General features: G+C 48.9%; 2 protein-coding genes across 3 annotated transcripts in view; both read left to right on the top strand.

Annotated features, from left to right (window-relative positions):
* MSRA (methionine sulfoxide reductase A) overlaps positions 1-2,884 on the top strand; it is a 236,737-nt gene extending 233,853 nt beyond the window's left edge. For both annotated transcript variants that reach the window (XM_040060650.2, XM_058419797.1), the window contains exon 6: positions 2,048-2,884. In XM_040060650.2, coding sequence (XP_039916584.1) covers positions 2,048-2,212 — 165 coding nt within the window. In that variant the 3' untranslated portion in view covers positions 2,213-2,884. The remainder of the gene's footprint in view (positions 1-2,047) is intronic.
* A 2,153-nt stretch (positions 2,885-5,037) lies between these two features.
* LOC120751212 (serine protease 55) lies at positions 5,038-22,097 on the top strand. Its single transcript, XM_040060698.1, has 5 exons — positions 5,038-5,092; positions 6,019-6,208; positions 7,537-7,784; positions 10,591-10,760; positions 21,816-22,097. Exons 1-5 carry the CDS (start codon positions 5,038-5,040, stop codon positions 22,095-22,097), a joined length of 945 nt encoding a protein of 314 aa, XP_039916632.1.
* The last annotated feature ends 2,692 nt before the right edge of the window (positions 22,098-24,789 follow it).

Here is a 24,789-nt window from a genome sequence, read left to right as displayed (position 1 = left end):
ACCAGCAGCTGCTGTCGGGCTGTGGGCAGGGTTTGGCTGTGCTGGGGCAGGATCTAGGAAATCCCGCTGTGGGAAATCTGAAGACTTTCTGTCCCAAGTAATCACCTGTTGTTTAAGTCCAATATTTCCACTGCATGGCATCCTTGTCTCTCCCCAGCCATGTATGAGATAAAGAGGAAGGGAATTATTTCCTTTCCACTTCCAGGATGAGTAAACCCACAATACTGGGTTTAAATGAAAGTACTGGGTTTAACTGGGCTAGGCTTAGGAGGGAATCTCTAACAGGATGGAATATTTTGGAATGAGGATCTCCATCTCCAAAGATATTCCATAACTGATGTTTTTAGGGATCAAGGCTGCTATCACTCAGTCTGTCACGATGAAAGAGCATGGACTTGATGACTGATGGCAGATTCACAATTTTGTGATTCCGTGTGATGATTTCCCTTTACTTATATTTTATATATTTGATAGTATGATGAGGTAACAAATATTTTTTGGGGAATCCTAAATGCTGACCCTTCAATCAATTCAATCTATGTCCAGTATTTATAACTACACTTTGCAACAGGACTCTGAAATTAATTAAAGTGCTTATTAGGTTTTAGCATGGACTGCAGAGCACAAGTTATATCCCCACTGAGAAGAGAATTGGCTCCAAAATGTTTGTGTTTACCAATTTCCTTAGGAAAGGACAATGCAGTGGAGAAAATGTCACAGCAATTCATCTTAAAAAGAAATTCCCTCTGTCAGAAACCTCTCAGGAGTTTCAAATTCCGTTAGGGGATATCAGAAAGCAATTAAAGTCTAATTTAAAATCCCCACCCACATTCCGTGTTCTCTTCCTGCCAAGCAATTATTGCTCCTGGTCCGCGTATTGGCAAATCTTTCCGAAATGAGCCATAGTTTGCCTTAAAACTGAAAACTTTCTGGTCATGATGGAACTTTTCTCTTTGAAGAATGAGTTTGCAGTGATTCTGAGGCAAAAAAAAAAAACACCCAAAAAAACACGCCCAAATGCTCTGATTTCCCAAGGACATCCTTGGTGTTGAAATTTCACCTGGAAATTCTTCTTGGAAAAGGACATTGGGGGTGGATTTTGAAGCTGAGGCACCTTCCAGGGAAGGTTCCTGGACACTGCAGCTTCCCAGTGCTCTCCTTTTGTTTTCCACTTTTTATTGATGGCTCCACATCATTGCCTGGGTTAATAAAGAGAATAAAACCATGGCTCTTTCAGGGACGAATCCTGATGTCATTCTGTCTTGGTTTGGAAAGACAGGTGTCTGCTAAAGAAGGCAGGAGCCTCCCTTGGAATGGAGAATGGAACCCCCCTCCCCCTGAATTATTATAATTTTGAAATTAAGGGGCTTTCAGACAAAGAAATGGGAATAGGAATAACAGTTCTTTACTAGGAAAATTAAAATAAAAATGTAGTAGTACAAAAAAAGCAAACAAATAAAAAAGAAAAAAAACCAAAACACTGACAGAGTCAGAAAACAACCTAACACCCTGTTGGTCAGGGTAGCAGCCCAGTTAAGTCCTCCTGCAGTGACAGATGTGGTTCTGTTGGAGCAGTGATCCTGTAGAAGGGTGTAGTTTTCCTCTGAAGGTCCAGTGGTGTTGAGATGGGTCCGGTCTCCCCCTGGGAATGCAGTGCAAACAGGCTGTGCTGGTGTTCCTAATCTCAGATTTTATCCAGGTAGGAATGCTGGGCTGCTCCCCCTGGGTGGAGCATCTCCCAATGGATGATGTAATTGTATCAGCCATGCAGTGAGCCTCGATGGCCCATTAACAGCAGATATCCCCTGCAGGGAGGATGGGTCCTGGGAGAGATAAAGAACACTGCCACACCCGGTTTTAACAGCTGGGCCATGAACAGAAGGCACCTGCCCCTTCTCTGCTGGAGTCACGAGGAATGGGTCAGAGAAGAGATAAAGAAAACCGGTTTCAACAGATGACAATAAAACACAAGTTTTTGGTTACATCTTGCAACCTGAGACACATTCACAGCAGACCACTAATGGCTTTCCATGATCTCTCCTGACAGGTGTTGACAGAGGGAGGCTTTGGCCCCATCACGACGGAGATCCGGGAGGCTCCTGAGTTTTATTATGCTGAGGAATATCACCAGCAGTACCTCAGCAAGAACCCCGGCGGGTACTGCGGCATGGGAGGGACAGGGCTTTCCTGCCCTGTTGGCCTCAGGAAATAGCCTGTGCTTGCTCCACCACCTCCTCTTCAACGCAGGGAGCTTGGAAAAAACACACTAGAAACCCCGGTGGATGTTCCTACAGTATCCGTGGATAAAGATTTGGGAATCTGCTGGGGAGGCTTTCCGTAATCATAAGTTTTCTGTTTGCTGACATCAAAAGCTGAATTGGAGGCAGGAATCGCTCCCATCACAGCTTCTTGCTCTGTGCAGCTCCTGGAGTTTCCTTGTCATCTGGAGAGGTGCAAAGAGGTCCAAACTCCCGAAAGTTTGGCTTGAAATGCTGTTAAAAGGGTGAATTAGGAGGTGGTTGCACCTGTAGCTGCTTTGCATTTCCAATGCCTTTGGACTTGTTGATTTTCTTGGGTTAATTAATTTCCTGGTGTTTCCAGAGCTCTGACTTCTGGAGATGTGGTTGGGTTCTTTACCTGTCACAGGCCTGGAATTTGATGTCTTTGGGAATGATGAACTGATCAGATCAGTGATTCTCCTACCACAACTCCCCTTTCACAGCATTTAGTACCACCTGTAGTGCCTATTTTCTGAAATGATTTTAGCCAGAAAAAGTCAAAATTGTAATGCGATAGTCCTTTTTGACAGTTCCAAAAAGTGAATAAACACAAAAAAGAAATCGGTTTTGTTTCCTGCTCTGCAATAAATGACAGAACAAGAAAAGAGCAATGTTCTCTGTGATGTGTTCCAAGTAGATATCTGGGTAGATCTAAAAAAAATATATATATCAAATATTATAAAATGCTGCAGTTTGCTAATTAACCACCAGGGCTTTTAAATCTCTATCATCAGGCACAACAGTACAGAGGAGTAGAATTATCCCTACGATTAATTATTTGTACTTCAATAAATTGGGAAGTCCCCACCAAGAGCAGACTCATGGCAAACATAACTTGGGGCAGTCTCCAGTGATTGTGCAGTCAAAATAGCAGGACAGCCGGAAAGGGGAAAAAAAAATCAATTTTGGGTTTATTCACGGGGTTCTCAGAGTGCAGACTCACAGCTGCAGACAGAGGATGCAGGGATGCACGGTTTATCCCATATGGAAATGGGATCCAATGGGTCCAGAGCTCAAGGAGTGAGCCAGTTTTGAGGGACAAGTGGTGGGACCCAGAGACCCAAATCCACAGCGCCTCCTTCTCCATGGCACTGCTCTCCCTAGCCTGGTTTGATGTCTCCTGCCCACCAGCTAAGCTTTAAAGCTCAGAAAGGCCCAAACCAGCTCCCTGAACATCTCCTCTACCTACACAGCAGATCAGATCGTGCTCCAAGCTTGGACTGACTGAAAATACGCCCCACAAAGTCAGTGTTTGGGATTGTAAATCCAGTGCTGCAGCCCTGCCTGCTGTTTCCAAAGACGGGCAGCAAGTCTGTGCCAGAAAACTCAGCTCCTCAACATCCCTCGCTCCTCAGCTAATGCTGAGCTGATCCCAGTCTCAAAATCCAGAGGAAATCTTGGCAGATTACTCCTGGGTCAGGCTTACAGGAGCTGCCTCAGGCAGCATTGCCCCATTATGCTCTTTCTGGAGATGCCCCAAAGTGTGCCCACAGCACACTCGGAATTTTCGTTTCTGTGGTAACTGATGCGGTCCCTAACCTGTCCTGCCATGGAGTTTTTTCGTTGCTCACAGCCAGGTAAACCAGCACTTGTGTCTCATTTCCTTGGCATGAAGTGACAGAGAAGCAAAGAAGAGAGGGAAATGAAGTCTTACCCTCATCCTATGCATTGCCAACGTCTGTGAAATCCAGACTCTAGCGGGATAACTCCTGATGTGCTCCAGGGCAAAGCATTTCAGGTGCTGAATCATCTGGGGGCTCATAAAATGTCTCCTGGCTCCCTTCCTTTCCTCTCCCTCCCCTCCTACTCTGTGCTGCAGTTAGTTTTGAAATAAGCTGGAAAGTCTTTGGGAGAAGCTCTTGTTACAGATATCCTCAAGTCTGAGCCTGGCTGAGGTTTTTTTGAAGTCCTGTCCTGATGGAAATGATGTGTTGGTCTAAAAATCAGCATAATGGCTCCATTCATACTACAATTGGCCTACGCCAAAATATTTTTCTACCACAGAATTATTTACTGACACCTTTGATTTGGTTTTGATTTTGATTTGATGGTTTTGGGCACTCTTTGAAAAACTGTCCTTTGACAGAGCTGTCGCTTTCTCTGACAAACACAGAATCCCAGGATGGTTTGGGTGGGAAGGGACCTTAAAGATCATCCAGTCCTACCCCCTGCCATGAGCAGGGACACCTTCCACTATCCCAGGTTGCTCCAAACCCTGTCCAACCTGGCCTGGGACATTTCCAGGGGGTGGGACAACTCTCCTGTTTAAGTACATTCAGGTCAATACACCAGGCATGGTCAAACTGGAAAGAAAATTACCAGGAAAAAAGAAAATTAATATGATGATAGAGCATGCTTTTCACCTTTGGAGATGAAGTTGGAAGCTGATACAGGACCAGCTCCTGAGGTCTTCAAAGATGGTTCAAGGTACTGCAAGGGCTACAGCACCCAGCTCATGAAATCCACCATTGCTGTGTCCTGTGAGGTTAGTCCAGGATGCAGACAGGAATTTCACTTCTGCCCTGTCCCTCTTACACCTCGATGAAATCACAAACCTTTTGGAAGCCCCTGAGCTTTCCCTCGGTGACCCTTTTGCCTCAGGAAGGAGCACCCAAGTGCTGCACCAACGGGAAGGAGCGGGTGCTGTGATGTCACCTGGGGTTGTGTTGACATGGAATGCAGGCGATGTCCTGAGGCGTCTGCAGAGGCATCGCTGCTCCGAGAGCTGTGGGAGAGTGTTGGATCAGCATGGATTGAGATGCTGCTCCTCATCCTCTCCTGTTTAGCTTCCCTGACCAGCGGTGTCTGGGCAGGTTTTGTTTCTCAGCATTCCCAGCACAGAAGAGCTGCAGGATATTCACATGTGGGTGAGTGGAACAGGCCTGGGCTTATTCCTGCTGCTGAGGGAATGAAGGTGTGGCCTGTACTGCAGCCTGATGCCTCTTCCACTCCCCAAACAAGGATTTTATCCCACCTGCCCATGGGACATGGTCAGTGGTTCCTCCCACCCCAAATTCCTGGGGGTACTTGGCAGAGTTTGGGTTTGGAGGGGTGACAGGGATGTCACAGACTTCGGGAGAGATCAAATGGCAGAGCCAGGGGGACATTCTCACCCTTTACTCTGCTGAGACGCCACCTGCAGAGCTGCCTCCAGCCCCGGGCTCCAACAGCAGAAGGACATGGAGCTGCTGGAATGAATCCAGAGGAGGCCACAGAGATGGTCTGAGGGTTGGAACCCCTCTGCTCTGGAGCCAGGCTGGGAGAGCTGGGAGAGCTCACCTGGAGAAGAGAAGGATTGAAGGAGACCTGAGAGCCCCTTCCAAGGCCTAAAGGGGCTCCAGGAAAGCTGGAGAGGGACTGGGGACAAGGGATGGAGGGACAGGACACGGAATGGCTTCAGAGTGCCAGAGGGCAGGGATAGATTGGATATTGGGAAGGAATTCCTGGCTGTGAGGGTAGTGAGGCCCTGCCACAGGGTGCCCAGAGAAGCTGTGGCTGTCCCTGGATCCCTGGAAGTGTCTGAGGCCAGGTTGGAAGGGGCTTGGAGCAACCTGGTGGAAGCTGGGGTTGGAAAAATTATTTCTAAATCCCTTCCAACCCCAACCATTCTGTGATTCCATGTCTCTCTGATTCCATGGATATTTCTATGTCGGTGCCCAGGGATGTCCTGCCCCTGCCTTTCAGCAGCACGGGCTGTGACACTGCTGAATGTGTCCAAAATGTCCCTTTCTGTACCCAGAGTGTGGCCTCCGGCCGGCCTACGAGTCCTTCCAGACGACTGGCAAGAGGATTGGTACAGGGACAGACGTCCAGCCCGGGGAATTCCCGTGGCTCGTGAGCATCCAGAGCCATGGGAAGCACATCTGTGGAGGCACCATCATCAGCGCACTGTGGATTTTAACTGCAGCCCACTGCTTTGCAGACCAGCTGTGAGTGCTCCCGGGGCGGGACGTTCCTCGTGGTGGGTGCGGGATGTTCATCTCCTCGGGGTCATGTGCCACATTTGTGTGCCTGAGCCCTGTAAACGGGAATTGTCTCCTTTAGGGGGAAACAGGCCTATTTTTGAGCACGGAAACGTGCAGAAATCTGCATAACCAGGAGAAGCAGAGGGGGAATACTTTGAGGGATGAGCAGCCTTGGATAAATGCCCCTAATGCTCTTCTGATGGCCCCGAGAATCTCTTGTGCATCTACACCTGTTCCTGTACTGTTGGAATCCTAGAAACTTAGAATTTGGGGGTTTAGTGTAATACACTATTGAGTATAGTGTAGAGTAGGAGTTAAGAGGGAGGATTTGGGGTGTTGTCTAATTCCTTCTTCTTCCTTCTTCCTTCTTCCCTCTTCCCTCTTCCTTCTTCCTTCTTCCTTCTTCCTTCTTCCTTCTTCCTTCTTCCTTCTTCTTCCTTCTTCTTCCTCCTTCTTCTTCATGAGTTTGGGTGGTTTTCTGTAATTGGGTGAAAAATGTCTGCATTGCAGGCCTTGTGTGGTCATTATTGGGTCAAAAGTATCAATGACACAGGTGTCACCTTGTTTTTTGGCAATTATGGTTTAAATAACCTTGGAAAGAGTTAGAAGCTCTCCATTTTACCTCGTTTCCCTAACTTGCTAGTTAAGCTAGTTGAGCCTGTAAAAACTGTAAATAGATAAGATACAACGAACATTCCAAGTCCGAACTCGAGCTTGGCGTTTCCGCAGTATTATTCACCCTGACCTTGGAAAGAAATCAAAGCCTTTACACAGCGCCTTGTAAAAGGTGATGCATTCCATTCTAGCTCATCGTATCCCCCCAAATTACCGTTGCTTTCACACAGCAAGCACCTTTACCTCGCGGAGACTCTGGATTTAAAACACCAGCTTCTGGATAAATCAACTCCACGCGGTGCCCAGGGGCAGAGTCCAGCCCTCTGTGAGTCCCCTCCAGACTGCTCGGTGACAAATGACCTGTGGCAGCACAGCCTGGAGCAGCTGGCTGGGGACAGCAGGGCCCGAGCAGCCAGCCCAGGGCACAGAGATCCAAAAGATCCAGACCATTCCATCTGTTTGGTAGTGACTGGGTTATTTATAACTTGGCTGCATTCACGTTCTACCTCTGCGCCTCTCTGCCCTGGAAATCATCTTCCCCTAGGAGTGAGGGTAAATTTCGGATATTTATAGCTGAACTGCCTAAGCCACCATCACGCCCTGCTCTGGGGGGGAGGAGGCGCCAACCTTCATAACCCAAATCCTTCATGTTCACCACGCCCTGTTTTGTTTTTAAGGCCGCCAGATCTGACGGTGGCAGTGGGGGGAGTTGACCCCAGCCTCCCTCTGGAAGAGCACCACCCCGACAGCCTGATCCTGCACGAGGAGTTCAACAGAACCAGCCTGCAAAACGACATTGCCCTGATCCTGCTCAGCAATCCCATCGAGTTCAGCAAGGAGAAAATTCCCGTCTGCCTGCCCTTCGTGTGTGACATGGGCATGTGGCAGCACTGCTGGGCTGCTGGCTTGGAGAACACAAGTGCGGGTGAGGCGCCGGGGGAGAAGCATTTGCTGATGGAAGATGGGGTTTATCCACTCAGAGTGGCTGTCCTCTCCCAGGAGGGGTTTCCCAGACAAAGTTCCACTCTCCACCTCCCTGGTTAACGCATCCAGACCCCCCCAGCCTCTGCACATCCACCAGCTCCCTGTTCAGGGAGAATCACCAATCACCAACAGACCCCCAGAGCAAAATCTGGGACCTTTTTTGGCACCACATCCAAACTTTGGGCCTCTTTTTTGCACCCAGATTAGGACAAACTCTACCCTGGTGGGTAAATTAGCACAGAATCAGGGATTTTTAGGGCTGGAAGGGGCCATAAAGCTCATTTTATTCCAACCCCCTGCCAGGGGCAGGAACAGTTTCCAGTATCCCATGTTGCTCAGGACCACATCCAGCCGGGCCTGGAACTCTTGTCATCTTGTGGGATCCTTGTGGGTAACTTCAGCTTGGGATATTCTGTGAATCACCCAGTTAGGCCGGGTCTAAATTGGTCTGGACTAAAGGAAATGAAGGTCTGGGGCTGTCTTTGGCTTAATGCCTCCAGGAGCCGGATTGACTCATTGGTTCTGGCCACTCCTTCCTTTGCTCATTTAGGACTGCAGATTGCTGTTGTTAATTGATCTCATTTAAGCCCTAATGAAAGCAGTTCCAGCATGAATCATGACCCAAAATGTCTTTCCTGCACAAAAGTCGCTAGACAGCCAATGAGCTGTTTCGTTGATGGAAAGAATTAATCAGGACTGGGAGGAGAGGGGTCCTTCCCAGGGTGGAGTGAGTGAATATCCCATTGAATCCTTGCTATTCTGCTCCAAATTGTTGCTGTTTTTTCCACAAAACTCAGCATTTGCCTTCTCAGGCTTCATTTTCCTCCCTCAACAGCAACACACAACACTCTTAGAGTTGTGAAACTCTCCCATTTCACCAAGGAAACGTGTTCCTCGAACAGAGGGGCTGCTGCAGAGTCCCTTTGCAGGATTTATCCTGAGCTCCTCGTGGAAAATCCATGGAGCAGCTCAAGGGATTGGCCCCGTGCTGCTGTATGAGTTCAGCTGACATGGTTTCTGCTTCCAAAAATTGGTGTGGATGTGCTCAGCCCTGGCACATTGACACCCACCCTCTGGCTGGTCGAGGCTTCGGAAGGAATCCAGCAGAAGCTGAGTGTGGTGAGAGGGGGGAGTGATGGTGGGATACAGGCAAAGCCAAAAGGCACAGGATCAGGGAATGGTCTGGGTTGGAGGGACCTTAAAGCTCATCTCATCCCACCCCCTTGCCATGGGCAGGGCCAACTCCCGCTATCCCAGGGTGTTCCAAACCCATCCAACCTGGCCCTGGACACTTCCAGGGAGCCAGGGGCAGCCACAGCTTCTCTGGGAAACCTGTGCCAGAGCCTCACCACCCTCACAGCCAAGAATTTCTTCCCAATATCTCATCCAACCCTGCCCTCTGGCAGTCTGAAGCCATTCCCTGTGTCCTGTCCCTCCATTCCTTGTCCCAAGTCCCTCTCCAGCTCTCTTGGAGCCCCTTTGGGCCCTGGAAGAGGCTGTAAAATCTTCCCAGAGTTCCCTCTTGTCCAGGTGAGCACCCCCAGCTCCCCCAGCTTCTCTCCATAACAGAGGGGCTTCACCTTCCTGGAGATGCCTACACCAAAGCATTTTCACCTGTGGGCACTTCCATCTCAGCTGGAAAAGGGACGTGACAGCTTTCCATCTTTTAGATATCATCACCAAGTCACAGTTTTCCAAAGGTTGTGGGAGGATTTAGCACAGTGAAGTATGAAAGAAGGAGAGAGTTTCAAACCTTCTGATCTCTTTTTCCTCCTTTAGACTCAGGCTCCCTTTAGAGAGCAATGTGGGTGAATTAAGTGGGGTTTCCGAGCAGCCCAGCACATTTTCAGTCTCTTTGTCACTTGCAGGTGCCAGCTGTGATTTCTGTACCCCCATCCCAAGGGAAGAATAAAGCAGAGATTTCCTTTGCCATCCCGAGAGCCACTTTGTGGAGATACAGCTGGTCCCCTGGGTGAGGCGTGGCCTTGCAGCCCTCCTCGGGGAGAACAAGGTTTACATTGGATGCTAGGGAAAAAAATTCTTCCCTGGAAGAGTTGTTGGGCACTGGAACAACTGCCCAGGGCAGTGGTGGAGTCCCCACCCCCAGAGGAATTTAAAAGCTGTGTGGATGTGGCACTTGGGGACATGGGTCAGAGGTGGCCCTGGCAGTGCTGGGGAATGGCCAGGCTGGATGATCTCAAAGGTTGTTTGCAATGTAAATTATTCCATGATTCCGTAATTCTAAGTTTAGAATTCTGGGCATAACTCAGTGGGCTTTGATCTGCTGGGGCTTGCACAGGATCCCATGAAAGGCCCCTCAGACTGAGTTCCCAAAAAAACCATGAGTGAGAAATCCCAGATGTGCAGGGCTGCTCATCTCGGGTCATCACTGAGACCACCAGCAGGAAAATCCATTCCTTTGGGGGTTTCCCTGTAGTCTGGCATCCCTGGAAGTGCCCAAGGCCAGGTTAGACAGGGCTTGGAGTGCCCTGGGACAGTGGAAGGTGCCCCTGCCCATGGCAGGCAGTGGCACTGGATGAGCTTTGAGGTCCCTTTCCACCCAAACCATTCTGGGACTCTGTGATAAACTCAGGAGCACAATCTCACCACTGCCAGCACTTGGGGATCCCCTGTGTGCGCCCGTGATCCCAAAACCCTACAGTTCCCCCCAGAGACCCCATTGCCATGAGCTGCTTTGGAAATCCAGCTGACATTCTTCCCAAGGGAGGTCTCCAGCTGCTCTGCAGCTTTGTTGATCCCTCTCTTTTCATTACCTGCAGCATCCCAGGTGCTGCAGAAAACACAGATGAAGCTGATCAGCAGGGAGAAATGCCTGGAGCAGATCCCACACCTCGTGGGGAGCTTGATGTGCGCTGAGGCAGAGCAAGGAGGAGAAGGAGGAGGAGGAGGCTGCCAGGTAAAGGGACCAGCATTCCTGGTCTCCTTCACGGCCAGGTTACAGCCTGAAAGGAGACAGGAATGTCTGTGCAGGAGGTTCAAGGCAAAAGAATTGGGGGGGGGGGAGGGGAGGAAGTTTAATCTGGGGGTGTTTCATTTAAATATCAGAAACATTTCTCAGGTGAGGTCTTGGCTCTGACCCAAACTTGGTTGGTTGGTCTGTGGGTGCCAGGATGAGCCACATCTTGTGTTGGTGGCAGCGAATGAGGGGATTTTCGAGCTGAATTACGGTTTAGGCTGTATTTGATATCAGGGAGCTGACACAAACACACAAATGAGGCAAAACTCACTCAGAGCTTGTTCCCCCATAACACATCCCACCCCCCAGGATTGCTGTCCTGGTGTCAAACGAAGTCTGGAAGCCAAAAATCACCTCGCCTTTCATAGCATCCCACTTCCAACCCCTCTCCCGGGAGACTGACAAGGACTGAGCTCTCCTGCAGCCTCTGCTTCCAGACTGAGACTTCCCTCCTCTGCTGGGCAGTGGTTTTCTGGGGGTCACAGAGTTTGGGTTGGACAGGGCCTTAAATCTCTCCCAGTTCCAACCCCCTGCCATGGGCAGGGACATCTTCTACCATCCCAGGCTGCTCCAAGCCCCATCCAGCTGTATTTTATACATGTCCGTGGGTTTGGAGAGGCCTGGATGGGGATACACAGGGATGGACAGCTCCATCCTGTAGGAATTACTCACTGGAGGAGCTAAACTGGCACCCAGCACAGAGAGAGATCTTCTGACCTTTAAGGGGCACCAGGACCTCAGGGTGCCAAGGGAAAGTTTGCTTTGCAAAATGATTTTTTGATTAGCCAGAGAGCATCTGCCTCTGAAGCCATCCAAAGAGTGACTTTCACCTCCATCAAATTAAATAAAAAAATCTCAAAAAGAAACCCACCACGGGATAACATTAACACGATTAAAGGATGCACTGCCCAGCCCAGCCTAGCCCCAAGTTCTGCGGGTGAATGATGCTCGTGAAATAGCAGGAGCACTCGCTCCCGGCAAAATGAATCTCCTGGACTCGGAGAGCTGATGAAGAAGATATTTTGATCTGCAATAATGTCGGGGTTGGCTGAGGAATGAAGTAGGAATGTGAGATTTCCAAGAAGTGGAAGCGCACATTCTTTGCATGGATGATAAAACACAGAATTCGGCGTCTCCCTGATTTTATTGGGACCTTGGCCAGGCAGAAATGCTTTGTAAACTGGAATAAAAGGGAACAGAACAAAACCAGAGGTGAGGATAGAAGTTGTACTTTTCGGGGATGAAGCAAGGGACAGGACTTGCCACCAGATTTTGCTGATTTGCTGGAGGGGAAGCATTTTGCTGCTGGATGGTTTCCTGGATTTCTGAGAAGTGCTGTTTAAGCCAGGGGGATACATTTTGGCCTCAGTAGGCTGTGTCAGAAACCTGGTGGTTTGTCCTTAGGAGGCTGCCTGGTCATGGCCTGGGCCAGGACAGGGCTGAACCTGATGCTTCTCCTGCAGCAGGGACACTGGGCAGAATCCCAGAATTATTTGTGTTGGAAAAGCCCTCCAAGATCACAGAATCCAACCTGTGACCGATCCCCACCCTGTCACCAGCCCAGAGCACTGAGTGCCACAGCCAGACTTTCCTTGGGCACCTCCAGGGATGGGGACTCCAAACCTCCCTGAGGAGCTCCTTCCGATGCCCGACAGCCTTTGCAGGGATGAAGTTTTTTCCAATATCCAACCTGAACCTCTCCTGGCACAACTTGAGGCTGTTCCCTCTCCTCCTGTCCCTGTTCCATGGGAACAGAGCCTGACACCCCCTGGCTGTCCCCTCCTGTCAGGGAGTTGTGCAGAGCCACAAGGTCCCTCCTGAGCCTCCTTTTCTCCAGGCTGAGCCCCTTCCCCAGCTCCCTCAGCTGATCCTGGTGCTCCAGCCCCTTCCCCAGCTCCATTCCCTTCCCTGGACACGCTCCAGCCGCTCCATGTCCTTCTTGCCATGATGGTCCCAGAGCTGGACAATCCATCTGCACTGGGACCAGTGCAGCCTCTCCAGCTACGACAGCCTGTAAGGATTGCAGGGTTTTGTGTCAGATGAGACTGAGGCCAGATTTCAAAATGCCCAAATCCTTCACATCCTCATCTCTGTCACGGAGACAGAGCAGCCCTGGGCATGGCGCTGCTCTGTCCCATCCAGCTCCAGCTCTCCTGGACGACTTCCAGCTCTTGCTTGGATCAGGAGCCACCCATGAGTCACTGTGGGGAGGCCAAGAAGGATGAGAAGCTTGGGAAAGGCAGAGATTCCTGGTAAGGGAACAAGCCCTAGAGATGCTGAGTTTGCTCCGGTAGCTGCAGCCCAAGGAAGTCTGGACACAAAGGAGATAAAAGCCTGATATTATCCTGATATCCCCCTTTCCTGGGATTTGCTGAGGGTCAGGATACATGCTTTCACATCCAGAGCCAGGCTAAGGCAGGAAAGTTGCTGCAACTGAGGTTGTAAATCCACATAATCCATATCTGGATCCAAAGCTGTGAGCTGTGATGGAGGGAACAACTTTTTACACAGGGAGGCGGTGACAGAACAAGGGGGGAATGGTTTTAAACCAGAAGAAGAGAGATTTAGAAGGGATATTAGGAAGGAATTCTTCCCTGTGAGGGTGGTGAGGCCTTGGCACAGGTGAAGCTGTGGCTGCCCCTTCCCTGGAAGTGACTGAGGCCAGGGCTTGGACCAACCTGGGATAGTGGAAGAAATTCCTTCTGAAATTCCTTCCAAGCTGAACCTCCCCTGGTGCAGCTTGAGGCCACCCCATGAATAGAAAAGCCATGAATAAAAAAGCTCCAATATTTCACCAGCTGCCCTCAAACCAGACCAGCCTAATTTGTGGATAACTGACCATGTTCCTCTAATAACTCAAGGAGATTGAATAGCAGAGCTACCAAGTATTTGTACTTAAAAAAAATATAATCCATTCCCCTAAAAAGAAAAATCTATTCTGTCCCAATTCCCTGGCAGTTCTGCAGACAAATATATGGATTGGCTGGGAATTAACACTACCAGGAGCGGTAATTGACTTATAGTTCTATTTAGTCATAAACATTAACATTAATGGATGTTCAGGGGGTACAAGTGCTAAAGAACAGACACTGGAGATGGCCTGTGTATTATTTTTTTGTGTGCTACATTTCTTCCATGACCCCATGAACCACAATTGATGTCTCATTCCTTGCTTTCTTAAGCATCTTTTGTTAGGCTCTGATGCAACGGTAACTTGAACAATAATTAGAGTGTAAGGGCCCCACAAAGCAAATGTCTCCTTCAGTGCCTTCCCTGCACAGGCAAAATTCAGTAAATGGCCCAATTATCGTTCAGAGGGGCTGTGGGGGAGCTCTGATGTGGTGATTAGGACGAAGTGTGTTCAGCTGGAGTCACAGGTCGCCTACAGTTCAGCAGCACATAAGGGGGGGCCAAGCCCTGCTCTGATTCCAGGGGAAGGAATCGTTGTGTGACCCTCCAGGAGCAGTGGGGTGGTTCCAGCTCAGGTGAGTCCTGGGCTGCAGGTATCCACCCCCGCCTGTAGCAGGGGGAATTTTGGCCATAAATGACACAGTTGTTGGGGTTTGAAGGGACCTTAAAGCTCATCTGGTTCCAACCTTCCACTTGTCCAACCTGGCCTTGGACACTTCCAGGGATCCAGGGGCAGCCCCAGCTTCCCTGTGTTAGGAAAATTAATCCACGAGCACCAGAGGTTTATGCCCAGAAAGGAGACAGAGGAGTCCTTTTACTTTATTCGAATAAAGGGAGAGGCCATGGGGCATTTCCCCTGGGGTCTCTCAGTTTTTCGGAGGACGCAGCCTCCTTTTTATCCTAATTTCCTGGCCGCATTTCCCTCTCTCTTTCCCCACTGGCTGAGGTACTTGAGAGGTACAGACTTCCCAAAATGCCTAAGACTTAAGATTCCCCTTTTAATGTATAACCCCCCCGCTAATTTTTATTTTTTATGGGATTTATGGGTTTTCCCCATTGTTGCTTTCATCTTTCAATATTCAATTTCATTTACAAAAAAACTTATGGTTAAGTATCTTCTTTTCCATTCATCTATCAGTAGAATCCTTCCCATTGTTTCTCTTACCTCTCAGTGCTGGTTTTATCTAGCAGCAGATTCAGGGCTTGTTTGTAAAGACAAATCTCTTTCCTCTCATCTGGGCACCGTGTGCCAGGGCCTCACCACCCTTACAGGGAAGGGTTTCTTCCCAATATGCCATCTAAGCCTGCTTTCTTTCAGGTTAAAGCCATTCCCCCTTGTCCCATCTCTGAAAATGCCCTTTGCAGCCTCTGGGACGCTCGGGGCTCTCACCCCAGAGAGCTGGAGCAAAAGCAGCAGTTTTTGTGCAAACCTGGATGGAGTTTCCCAGCCATTTTACAAATGTCTTTTTTATAACCATCAGCATCTACAGAGCCATCTTTCCAACAAAAGGGAGAAAAACGCCCTGGTGATGGGAGCCACTGAGATTGTTTTCAAGCATCTGTGTGAAAATGACATCCAGCCCTCTCTGTGTGTTTACTTGCTCCCCATGAACTGAAATGCAGCTGAAGGGGTTTCTCTCACAGGGGAGCACTTGGCTCCAAGGCAGGGCAGTTGCCCACATTTAATTCTCTGTTGGCTATCCCAGGATATTCCCTGGTATCCCAGTGCTCCCACCTCAAACTCTGTCCCAGTGACGGCAATGGGAGCCTGGCACTTTCACTGAAAAAGTTCTGGCATCCTTTCACAAGGTCTTGCATCATTTTGCTGGTCCAAACATGGCCCCAAAACTGCCAGAAAGACTCCTGAAATATAATTTTTTAAAGGAAAGAGGTCTGCAAATGAAAAAATGGGTTTTTATCGGTAATTGTCACGGATTCAAGGAGAAGAGCACAAACCAGGAGAGCGTGGTCAGTCCCTGAAGCTGCTCAAAATTCCTGAAATGAGCTGGTTAAACGATGGCCTGGCTGCAGCCTGTAGGGATGGGGGGCATCCACAGGAGCTCTGGGGTGCTTCTGCCTATCAGCCAAATGTTCCCTGGGGCCAGGAGCCAAAACTCTCCACATTTCAATCCAAAGTTATTACAAAGTGTGCCAGAATACTTTGTTATTTTACCTTACCTCAATAGTAGAATCACAAAATCACTGAGGTTGGAAAAGCCCCCTGAGATCATCGAGTCCAACAATTCCCCCAGCACCTCCAAGACCACCACTGAGCCATGCCCCCAGGTGCCACATCCACCTGTTTTCTGAGCATTTCCAGGGTTGGTGACTCCACCACTGCAGCTGTGCCAGGGCTGGACGACCCTTTCAGTGAAGACGTTTTTCCTAATATTCGATGTGAATCTCCTGTGGTACAGCTTGAGCCATTTCCTCTTTTCCTATTGAACTGAGTGATCCACTCCCCTTCCTTGTCATGGATTTCCCGTCACTGAACTACTGTTACCACCACGAGGGGTTTCTTTTCCCCAAGGGACAGATTGCTTTAAGCAGGAAGGTGCTCTGGGAAACCCCAGAACAAGGCAGTGGAGAAGTGTTTCTGCACTTGCAGTCCCTCCAGTTTTCCTGAAGGAATTCCTTTGATGTGCAGCTCACAAGAACCAGAACACTTTTCCCGTGGCCCATGAGTTTTTAGGGCTTTCATCACTTTATCATTTTATGGTGTGGGGAGACAAGCAAGGACATTCAGGCTCTGATGGCTTCATCCTTTAATCTGTGAAAGATGAACTCCTGATGCAAGACCCTGGGATGAGGATCATGTTGGGTCTCTCTCCTGCTTTCTCTCTCTGGGTCGTAGATTTCACTCCCTCAAAATGAAGCTGTGTGGGAGCCCAGCGTGGCTTTGTGTGCCTGGTGTGGAGCAGAACAGCCCCGGATCCAGCTGAACACAAAATCCCAGCTTGACACGGGAGTGGGGAATGGCTGTGATGACACAGAGGAGCCAATTCTCATTCAGTGACAGCTTTGAGGGGAAGCTGTGGCTCACAGGCACATTCCAGCTCTTTAGAGGAGTTGCCAGCCCTGTGGAAGAGGGCGGTTCAACACATTCTGAGATTCCCAAAACCCTTGCAAGGAGATTCCTCAGCAAGGGTTCACAGAGAAACCGGACTGTCATGAAATGGAAGGGATTTGAACAGAGAAAGAACTTAGAGGGAGAATTTGGTTGGCATCCATGCAAGGAATTTTGATGTTCCAGGAGGGGCAAATGCCAAGATGACCAAGCTGGCCAATGCCACAGCATTATTCAAAGTGAAAGGTGGCTGTGCAGAGGTGCAGCAGATCCCATTGTTCTGAGTGACTGGGGGCTAAAACAGCAGCTGCAGCTCATTATTGATGAAGAAAAAAGTGATGGATATATGGAGAAGCAATTCCAGCTGTACACTGGCCATAACGGGCCCTAATTTAGCCATTACCATGTCAGAAGAACTGTGGGTAGTCCTGAAAACATCAGCTTGAGGCTCTGGTGAGGTCAAAAGGGCAACGAGAGCATTAGGAAATGTTAGGACAGGAATAACTGGCAAAGCAAATGTGTTGTGCCAGGGCACCACCCCTGGGAGCCTCCCTGTGTGTGATTCCCGTCCATTCCATCTGAGAAAGGAGTGGTAATTTTAGAAAAGGAGGGCGGTGCAACAGGAAGGATGAGCAGGGACATGGAATAGCTCCTGGCAGCACAGGGAATGGCAGAGCGAGAACTCTGAGGCTTGTAGGAGAGATGTGCGATGGGGACGTGACACATTTCCAACCTCACGGGCAGCGTGGAGAGGAGCCAAGACCTGTCCTCGTGCCGCTGCTGCTCCAAGCACATGAAGGAGAAGTGTCAGATGGCCTCAACAGGCGGCAGATCTAAAACAAAGAGAAGGAAGTGGGTTTTTTTCCTTCCATCTGATAATTAAGCTATGGGAGTCGCTGACCGGGAGGATGTTGTGCGTATTTATCCTAAGGGATAAATGGATACAAAAAGCAATTAGGCAATTTCCTGGATGAAGATCTCTCTGAGGCCATTAACCACCGGGATGTGAATCCAGCTCTGCAAATACTTGTCCTGTTCCTCGTCCTCCTACCCTGAGCACTTGCTGCAGATGACAGGCAGAGACAGGAGTCTGGGCCACAGGGCCTTGGCCAGGAGCATCTGCCCCGTCTGTGCCACCGCAGTCACTAATGGCCCTGCTGGCACCACAGTGGGTGAATTTGGGTCATCTTCTCCCCTTTTCCAGTCAGGGCACGGCAGGGACACAGGAGCTGAAGGTTCTCAAGGGGTTTGTGTGAGAGGAGCTGCCCTAAATTACCCGGTGCACTCTGACAGCTGCGCGTTAACGTGGCCACAACCTCCGTCCTTCTGCTTTAAAGACAGCTGGAAACAACTGGGCAAAAAATGATGTTTGCCAAAGCCTTTGCCTCCAGCAGGCAGGGCAGCTCTGATGGGCCCTGTTGATATTCCCAGTGTTGTCATTCCCGTGCTGATTTTCTCCAATTTGCACAGAGCTCACCAACACGAAAATGAAGGCAGCAATGACTTGCAGGGGCTGTACATCCACCTAATGAGGATCAGATGAGTTGTTCTCCCACCCCCAGAGCTTCTCCCACCTCGGAAGATTTATGTGGCTTAACGTGTTTGTTCTGATCAATGGCTGTGCTGCAGACACGAATACAAATGTGAAAGAGAGATTACACTTTTGATCCAAAGCCCACTAAAGGCAGCAGACAGGCCCCTGATGCTCACAAAAAAAAAAAAAAAAGGTTTTGGCCGCAATGAAAAAGATGAAATTTTTGGTCAGCTTCAGTGAACAAAGCACCTTGTTAGGCAGTGACAGATTTTATACAACCCACAGCTATTTATCAGTGAATGTATCATTGCTTTCACCTCTCCTAATGGGAGGATTAACATGTTTAAGGCAGGAATTCAGCACCAGATCTGATTTGTTTCGCTTGCTTTTCACTCATCTTCCAGATGACAAGAAACATGAAACAGAAGCAAAGCTGCTATTTTCAGTTTGGTTTTTCCAATCCAGAAACTTGGTGCTTAGAGGCAGAAGCAGGAGCAGGTATCTAGTGTGCGTTGCTGACCGGGAATGTTTCAGCACCAGGATACAGGAGCCTGAAAAAGCAGCATTTACTAATTCTTCAACCCTCAGAGCCATTAACCTGAACGTTCATTAAATTAGCGTTGCTGGAAGCATCACAGAGCTGAGATAATTGTCCCAGCACTCAAAAGCTCGCTCCTCCCACACCCTCTCCTACACAAGGATGGAGAACCTTGGGCCGGCGTTCCTGAAGGCTTTAGGGGGATACAGGGGAACTCAGGAGTGTCCGAGTACCGAGTTCAGTTTCTCCATCTTTAGCCCTGTAAAAACCAGGCTCCTGATTCATCTGGGCTGCTGCTGTAGTTACGTGAGATTTTCACATGGAGAGGATGGTTTGACCCATTTTGTGGTTAGATCCTCACGTTAAACAGCTGAAGTTCAGAGAAATGGAGAAATGGCATGTGAGAAGTTGTACCCAGGAAGCAGAGCAGCACAACTCGTGTGGAAGGGGATCAGGATTTGGGTCCCAGGGCTTGTGGATTAGGATATGGATTTGCAGCTGCTGCCTTGGGCTGTTCAGAGCATTCCCGAACTCCTTCTCTTGCCCAAGTTTCAAACCACTGATCCCCCAAACATCCCCATTTCCCCACCAACTGGGCAGGGAACCAAATGGATGCGGTCAAAGGGGAAAAGAGGGGAAGAGTGGATCTGATTTGAGCGGGAAGCTGTGTGAGGCAGAGTTTAAACAGGGATGTCCAGATCTGCCACCGCCTGGCTCAAATCGCATCCCTGCCCTGCCCGCGGCTTTCCCGGCTCCGAAACGCGATGCGACAATTCCTCCGGGGACAGGCACAAGACATCGGGAATTAACCACTGTTCTGACGGCCTGGGAAGGAAGATCCTTTACAAGTGTGAACAGCCTGCAAATTGGAGGCTGAAACCGGTCTGTGCAAGGGCTCAAAAGTTTTTGTTTGTTTGTTTCGTTTGTTTGTTTGTTTGTTTTGGTTTTTTTTTTGTTTTTCTGGGAAAAGCCGGAGCGGGAGGATCCCGGTCTCCCACCCTCCGGACTCCACTCTTGTGGGAGGCTCCCAGCGCCTTCCTCTCCCTCCAGGATAAGGCATTCTCCCATTCCTGTCCTTAGGGGATCCACAGTGGAATCCCCAGTAATCGAACCGTGCGTAGATGCTCGTTCATCCCAACAGGATGCCATCGCCAAGGACGCCCGCAACACACGGCTCCAAGGTCACCTCTGTGGTTTTTACAGGAATTTCTGGCTGAAATGGGGTCAGGAAACCTCTTCAGATGCTGAGTCTGAGGAGGGTCCAGCAGCGCTGCTTGAGATGCAAGGACGTGGCTAAAATGGCAACAAACAGTGCTGATTCTGTGTTTGAACTCAACAAGGTCTTTTCCAGCCTAAATGAGTTTGTAAATCTCTGGTCTTTGTTGGTCCCTTCTAGCTCAGGATATTCTGTGATTCTACCAACATTTCCTCTGCATTTATTTTAATTTTATCCTCCTGAATGAATACTGAACAGAAAAAAGAAAAGTGGGGGAAAAAAAAAAAAAAAGATAAGAATATTAATGACCAGAACCCTCCAGCTACTGGAGTGGGAATTCAGCCATAAACTTCAGTGAGTGCTGATGAGCTGCACAGGGAACTTCAGCCCCTTCCTTGCTCGTTAATTAATGTGTGTGAGCTCAGGGTAGCTGCTGGCAGAAGGGGTTCCATCCATTAATGACAAAAGATGTTTCCCAAAGTAGTGTGCAAACAGGGAAGGACAACATTTCCCAGTAAAGTCCACTGTCTCGGGAAATGGATTTCTACTGAGTTTGTTTACCACGAGTGCTGGTTAGAAAAGGTGGACAAATTATTCAAACCCACCGTGGAAGGAAATTTACTCATAGCAGGGTCTGCACAACACTGGAGATGTCTTGGGATCCCAGGCTGGTTTGGCTAGGAAGGCTCTTAAAAATCCTCTAGTACCTTCCCCATCCAGCCTGGCCTTGGACACTCCCAGGGATCCAGGGACAACCACAGCTTCTCTGGGAAACCTGTGCCAGGGCCTCCCCAACCTCACAGGGAACAATTCCTTCCCAATATCCCATCTGTCCCTGCCCTCTGGCAGTGGGGAGCCATTCCCTGTGTCCTGTCCCTCCATCCCTTGTTCCCAATCCCTCTCCAGCTCTCCTGGAGCCCCTTTAGGCTCTGGGAGGGGCTCTCAGGTCTCCCTCAATCCTTCTCCTCTCCAGGTGAACACCTCCAGCTCTCACACAACCTTAACTCAGAAAAGTGCAGCACCTGCCTTGGGTGGATTTTGTGCCACTTTCTCTTCTCCCTGGGCTCATACCCAGAGATTCCAGAGCTGGATGTGCCCTTGGTGTTCCAGCTACAGCAGCCAACAGGAGAGAATATTCTTCTTTTTGGGTTGGCTGCAACCTGTGTTTGAAGCCTTGCCCACACTGGGGGAGTGGTGGCTGTCCTTGCAGCAGCAGGAAAGTTTTCAGGGAAGGGACTGTGGCTTCCAGAAGGATTTGTCAGGATTATTGTTCATCTGCTGCCCAGCTTCTGGGCTGCCAGCCCCCAAAATTCACAGTGGCAGGTACCCAGCACCTCCACGCAGCAGCTTTGCAGAGGAGACAAGGACTGAGTGAGCAGTCACAACACATGTCCCTTTTCTCTCTGCGATGTTGCCTCTCGCTGACAGGTTTCAGGTATCCTCCTGGGGCCGCAGGAGCATGTGGAAAAGGCTGGGAATGACAGGGCCGTGCACTGAGCCAAAACCTGGGACTGTTCTCCTCCTCTTGCCTTCTGTATCTGTTTATTCTGCAGGGTCTCAGGGCTGAGCTACAAAATTTTGAACCCAAATTCCCTTTTTTTTTTTTTCTTTCTCCCCAAATCCTCGTGAACCTGAGACAGAGATTGATTTTCCCACTCAGGCTGTGTGAAGCAGCTGCTCTGAGGGACCTGAGGTTGGATCCAGCTGTAACATTCCTCCTTCTGCCACAGGTGGACAGCGGGGGACCTCTGGTCTGCAGCCACTGGAACACCATGAAGTGGTCCCAGGTCGGCATCATCAGTGGAGGAAAGCCGAGCCACAGGATTTTAACGCCTGTTTACAGCTACCAGGACTGGATTGAGACGGAAACAGCCATAAGGGGAAAACCTTTCTTCACTGAGGGTGTGGACAATGGAGCACATCTCAGGGTTGCTCGTTCCAGGGCTGGAGCACAGGTGGCGTTTCTGGAGCATTGTCTCCTTTTATTCATCCTTTTAATAGCAATTAAATGACCCTGAGAGAAGATTTTTGAAAATAAAAGTCAGAACTGCCACTTCATTCTTTTTTACTGAGGCCAACCCACTCCACGTCGCTGACATGGGCACAGGCACCAACAGATGTCACAATGAGATGGGGGGTGAGGCAGAGGGTGGAGAAACAAAATGAAGGAGGCAGGATTTGAGCAAGAAGGGCCATACTCCTCTGGAAAACAGATTTTCCACACTGCTGAGTCACATGCGACTCAGCGGTTTGCTAAGCTCAGATGCCAGGTGAAGATGTGGCATTTGAAGGTGCTGATCCCCTTGGAAAGCTGGAACCCAGAAGAAGAGATTCACTTACTCATTATCATTAATTGTTGTAGGATAGCTCTGGGGTTTTGTATCTTACAGCTAATTGTTAGCTGGACTAATTTATTTTAGTCTAATTTTAACTAATTTTACTTGTACTAAGAGCACCCACAGAGAGCTCAGCCCCTGCTCAGGTGCTGTCAAACTTCTGGGACAGAACCACTGAGGCCCTGGCACAGGGTGCCCAGAGAAGCTGTGGCTGCCCCTGGATCCCTGGAAATGTCCAAGGCCAGGCTGGATGGGGCTTTGATCAGCCTGGGATAGTGGAAGCTGTCCCTGCCTGTGGCAGTGGTTGGGATGGGAAGAGCTTTAAGGTTCATTCCAACCCAAACCATTTTAGGATTTTTGGGATGAGAGAAGTGTCTGGGGGCTATCCAGGAAATGCTGCATAGAAACACCCCCCAGTCTTATAGATAATCAAAATTAATCCCTTGCAAGTCAGTGGTAAAGCGAAAGGAAAGAGATATTTTTTCTGCTCTGTTAGCGGTGTTTTTTCCTGCATTGCTGAGATCTCCACATCCCAGCTCCACATCTCAGCCTGAGCTGGTCCTTCACATCCTTTGCATCCTTCACATCCTACACACGGTTCGTTATCAATCTCCAGCATTCCAAGCACGTTCTGCTGTTTCACAAGGCGGTTTCAGCTTTTCCCGGAAGTGATGGGGAAGGAGAGTGGCAGCAAAGCCCCCTTCATGTCCCACCTTTGCATAAAAGCACCTGCAATTTGCAGCAATGATAAAACCCAGTGAATGTGCAATGGGACAGAACCTCACAAATTGGTTTTAATTACCTTGATATTTTCTGGCTAGCTGGCAGAGAAGCCTTGTAAATGAGAATTAATTCATCTACCTTAAGCTAATGCAAACCCGTCTTGGCATAAAAGTCAGGCTTTATTTTCTGTGTTATCTGAGCAGAAAATAATGCTTAATTATTATTAGTTCTGAGTAATGCTTATGAAAATTGCTCCACATTAATTTCACATGGCTGACTGGCTAATGGATGCATAAGGGTCTTGTAACCCTTTGCAAAAAGACTAATAAGAGCTAAAAACAAGGGGAATATATTACTTTAACAGCTATTAGTAGCAGACAGTGTCTGCTGGCATTAATACCTATATTTATTTTCCTTTCTATTAATAATATATCAACAGATTCTGGAAGCCGTGGACGTCAGGAAATATTTCCTAATGTTGCAATCTCTTCAGCTGCAGAATTGTTTCCCCTGGAGGAAATGAGAGAAGTCCTCCTGCTTAAATTATTTTAATGTAGGGGTTGTATAAAGCACTTTTGTCTCCAGCACATGGCAGGGAAAGAGCCTGGGCTTGCAGGGGCCTGCAAAATGACCCAGTAGGTCTCTTCCATCAGAAGCATTTGCAAATTGATCATGGTCTGTGCTAAATGAAGGCAGGGCACTGCTGCTCCGGGCTTCGGTTCATCCTGCTCTTTATTTATTCGATGGATTTGGGGATAAGTTTGTGCTTGGTGCCTCAATTTCCCTCCTTGCGAATTGAGAGCATGAAAGAGGCTGACTTTCCTGTGTGGAGCATCACTTCCGCAAGCTCAGACCAGCAAAAGAATAAACAGGAAAAACTTTTTCCTCCTTACTTAAAACATCATAAAACTCAGTAAAGTGAAACCATCTTTGTTACTGCTTCCACTGTTCAATAATTAGGGTGAGAAAGGACACGCCTGTTTAACATTTCCAGGCTGCAATTAGGTCTGATGAAAACATCTTGATGCTGTGGGCTTATTTTTTTTTTTTTTTTTTTTCTGAGGGTGTTTGGGTTTTCAGGGAGCATTCTGATTGTGGGTTTGATGGGAATATGCTGGAGTCACAATAAAAATGCAGCTGTTCAATGGGACACATTACATTTTTTAGTTTTACAACACTGGTGTAAATGTTCATTATGTTATTGTATTCTGTATTTGTAGAGTCCTAAAATGGTTTGGGTGGCTCAAAGGTCACCTAATTCCACTCCCTGCCGTGGCTGGGACACTTTCCACCATCCCAGGTTCCTCCAAGCCCTGTCCAACCTGGCCTGGGATCCTTCCAGGGATGGGGCAGCCACAGCTTCTCCTTTGGGCTTGGAACATCGAAGTGAAGCATTTCCAGACTGAAGAACCTCAACGTTTATGCTTCAGTCTGTAGCTGGCAAAGTTCACTTTTTTCTTAACTTACAGCTCGTTTCTCATCGCCCCTCCCTTCTTTCCAGAGACAGGTTTTGTTTGCAGCGCTACACCTTTAGCAGCGAATAAACAGGATATGGAAATGCTCAGAGACCTGGGAAAACATCTGTAAGAGGCTTCAGGGGGAAAAAATAAAAAATAGGAGGATATGAGTGCTCAAGCAGAGAAAA

This window comes from Hirundo rustica, chromosome 3 (genome assembly GCF_015227805.2).
Source record: "Hirundo rustica isolate bHirRus1 chromosome 3, bHirRus1.pri.v3, whole genome shotgun sequence".
Classification (NCBI taxonomy): domain Eukaryota; kingdom Metazoa; phylum Chordata; class Aves; order Passeriformes; family Hirundinidae; genus Hirundo; species Hirundo rustica.
The sequence above is the reverse complement of the archived record's forward strand: the minus strand, read 5'-3'. Positions and strand labels throughout refer to the sequence as shown.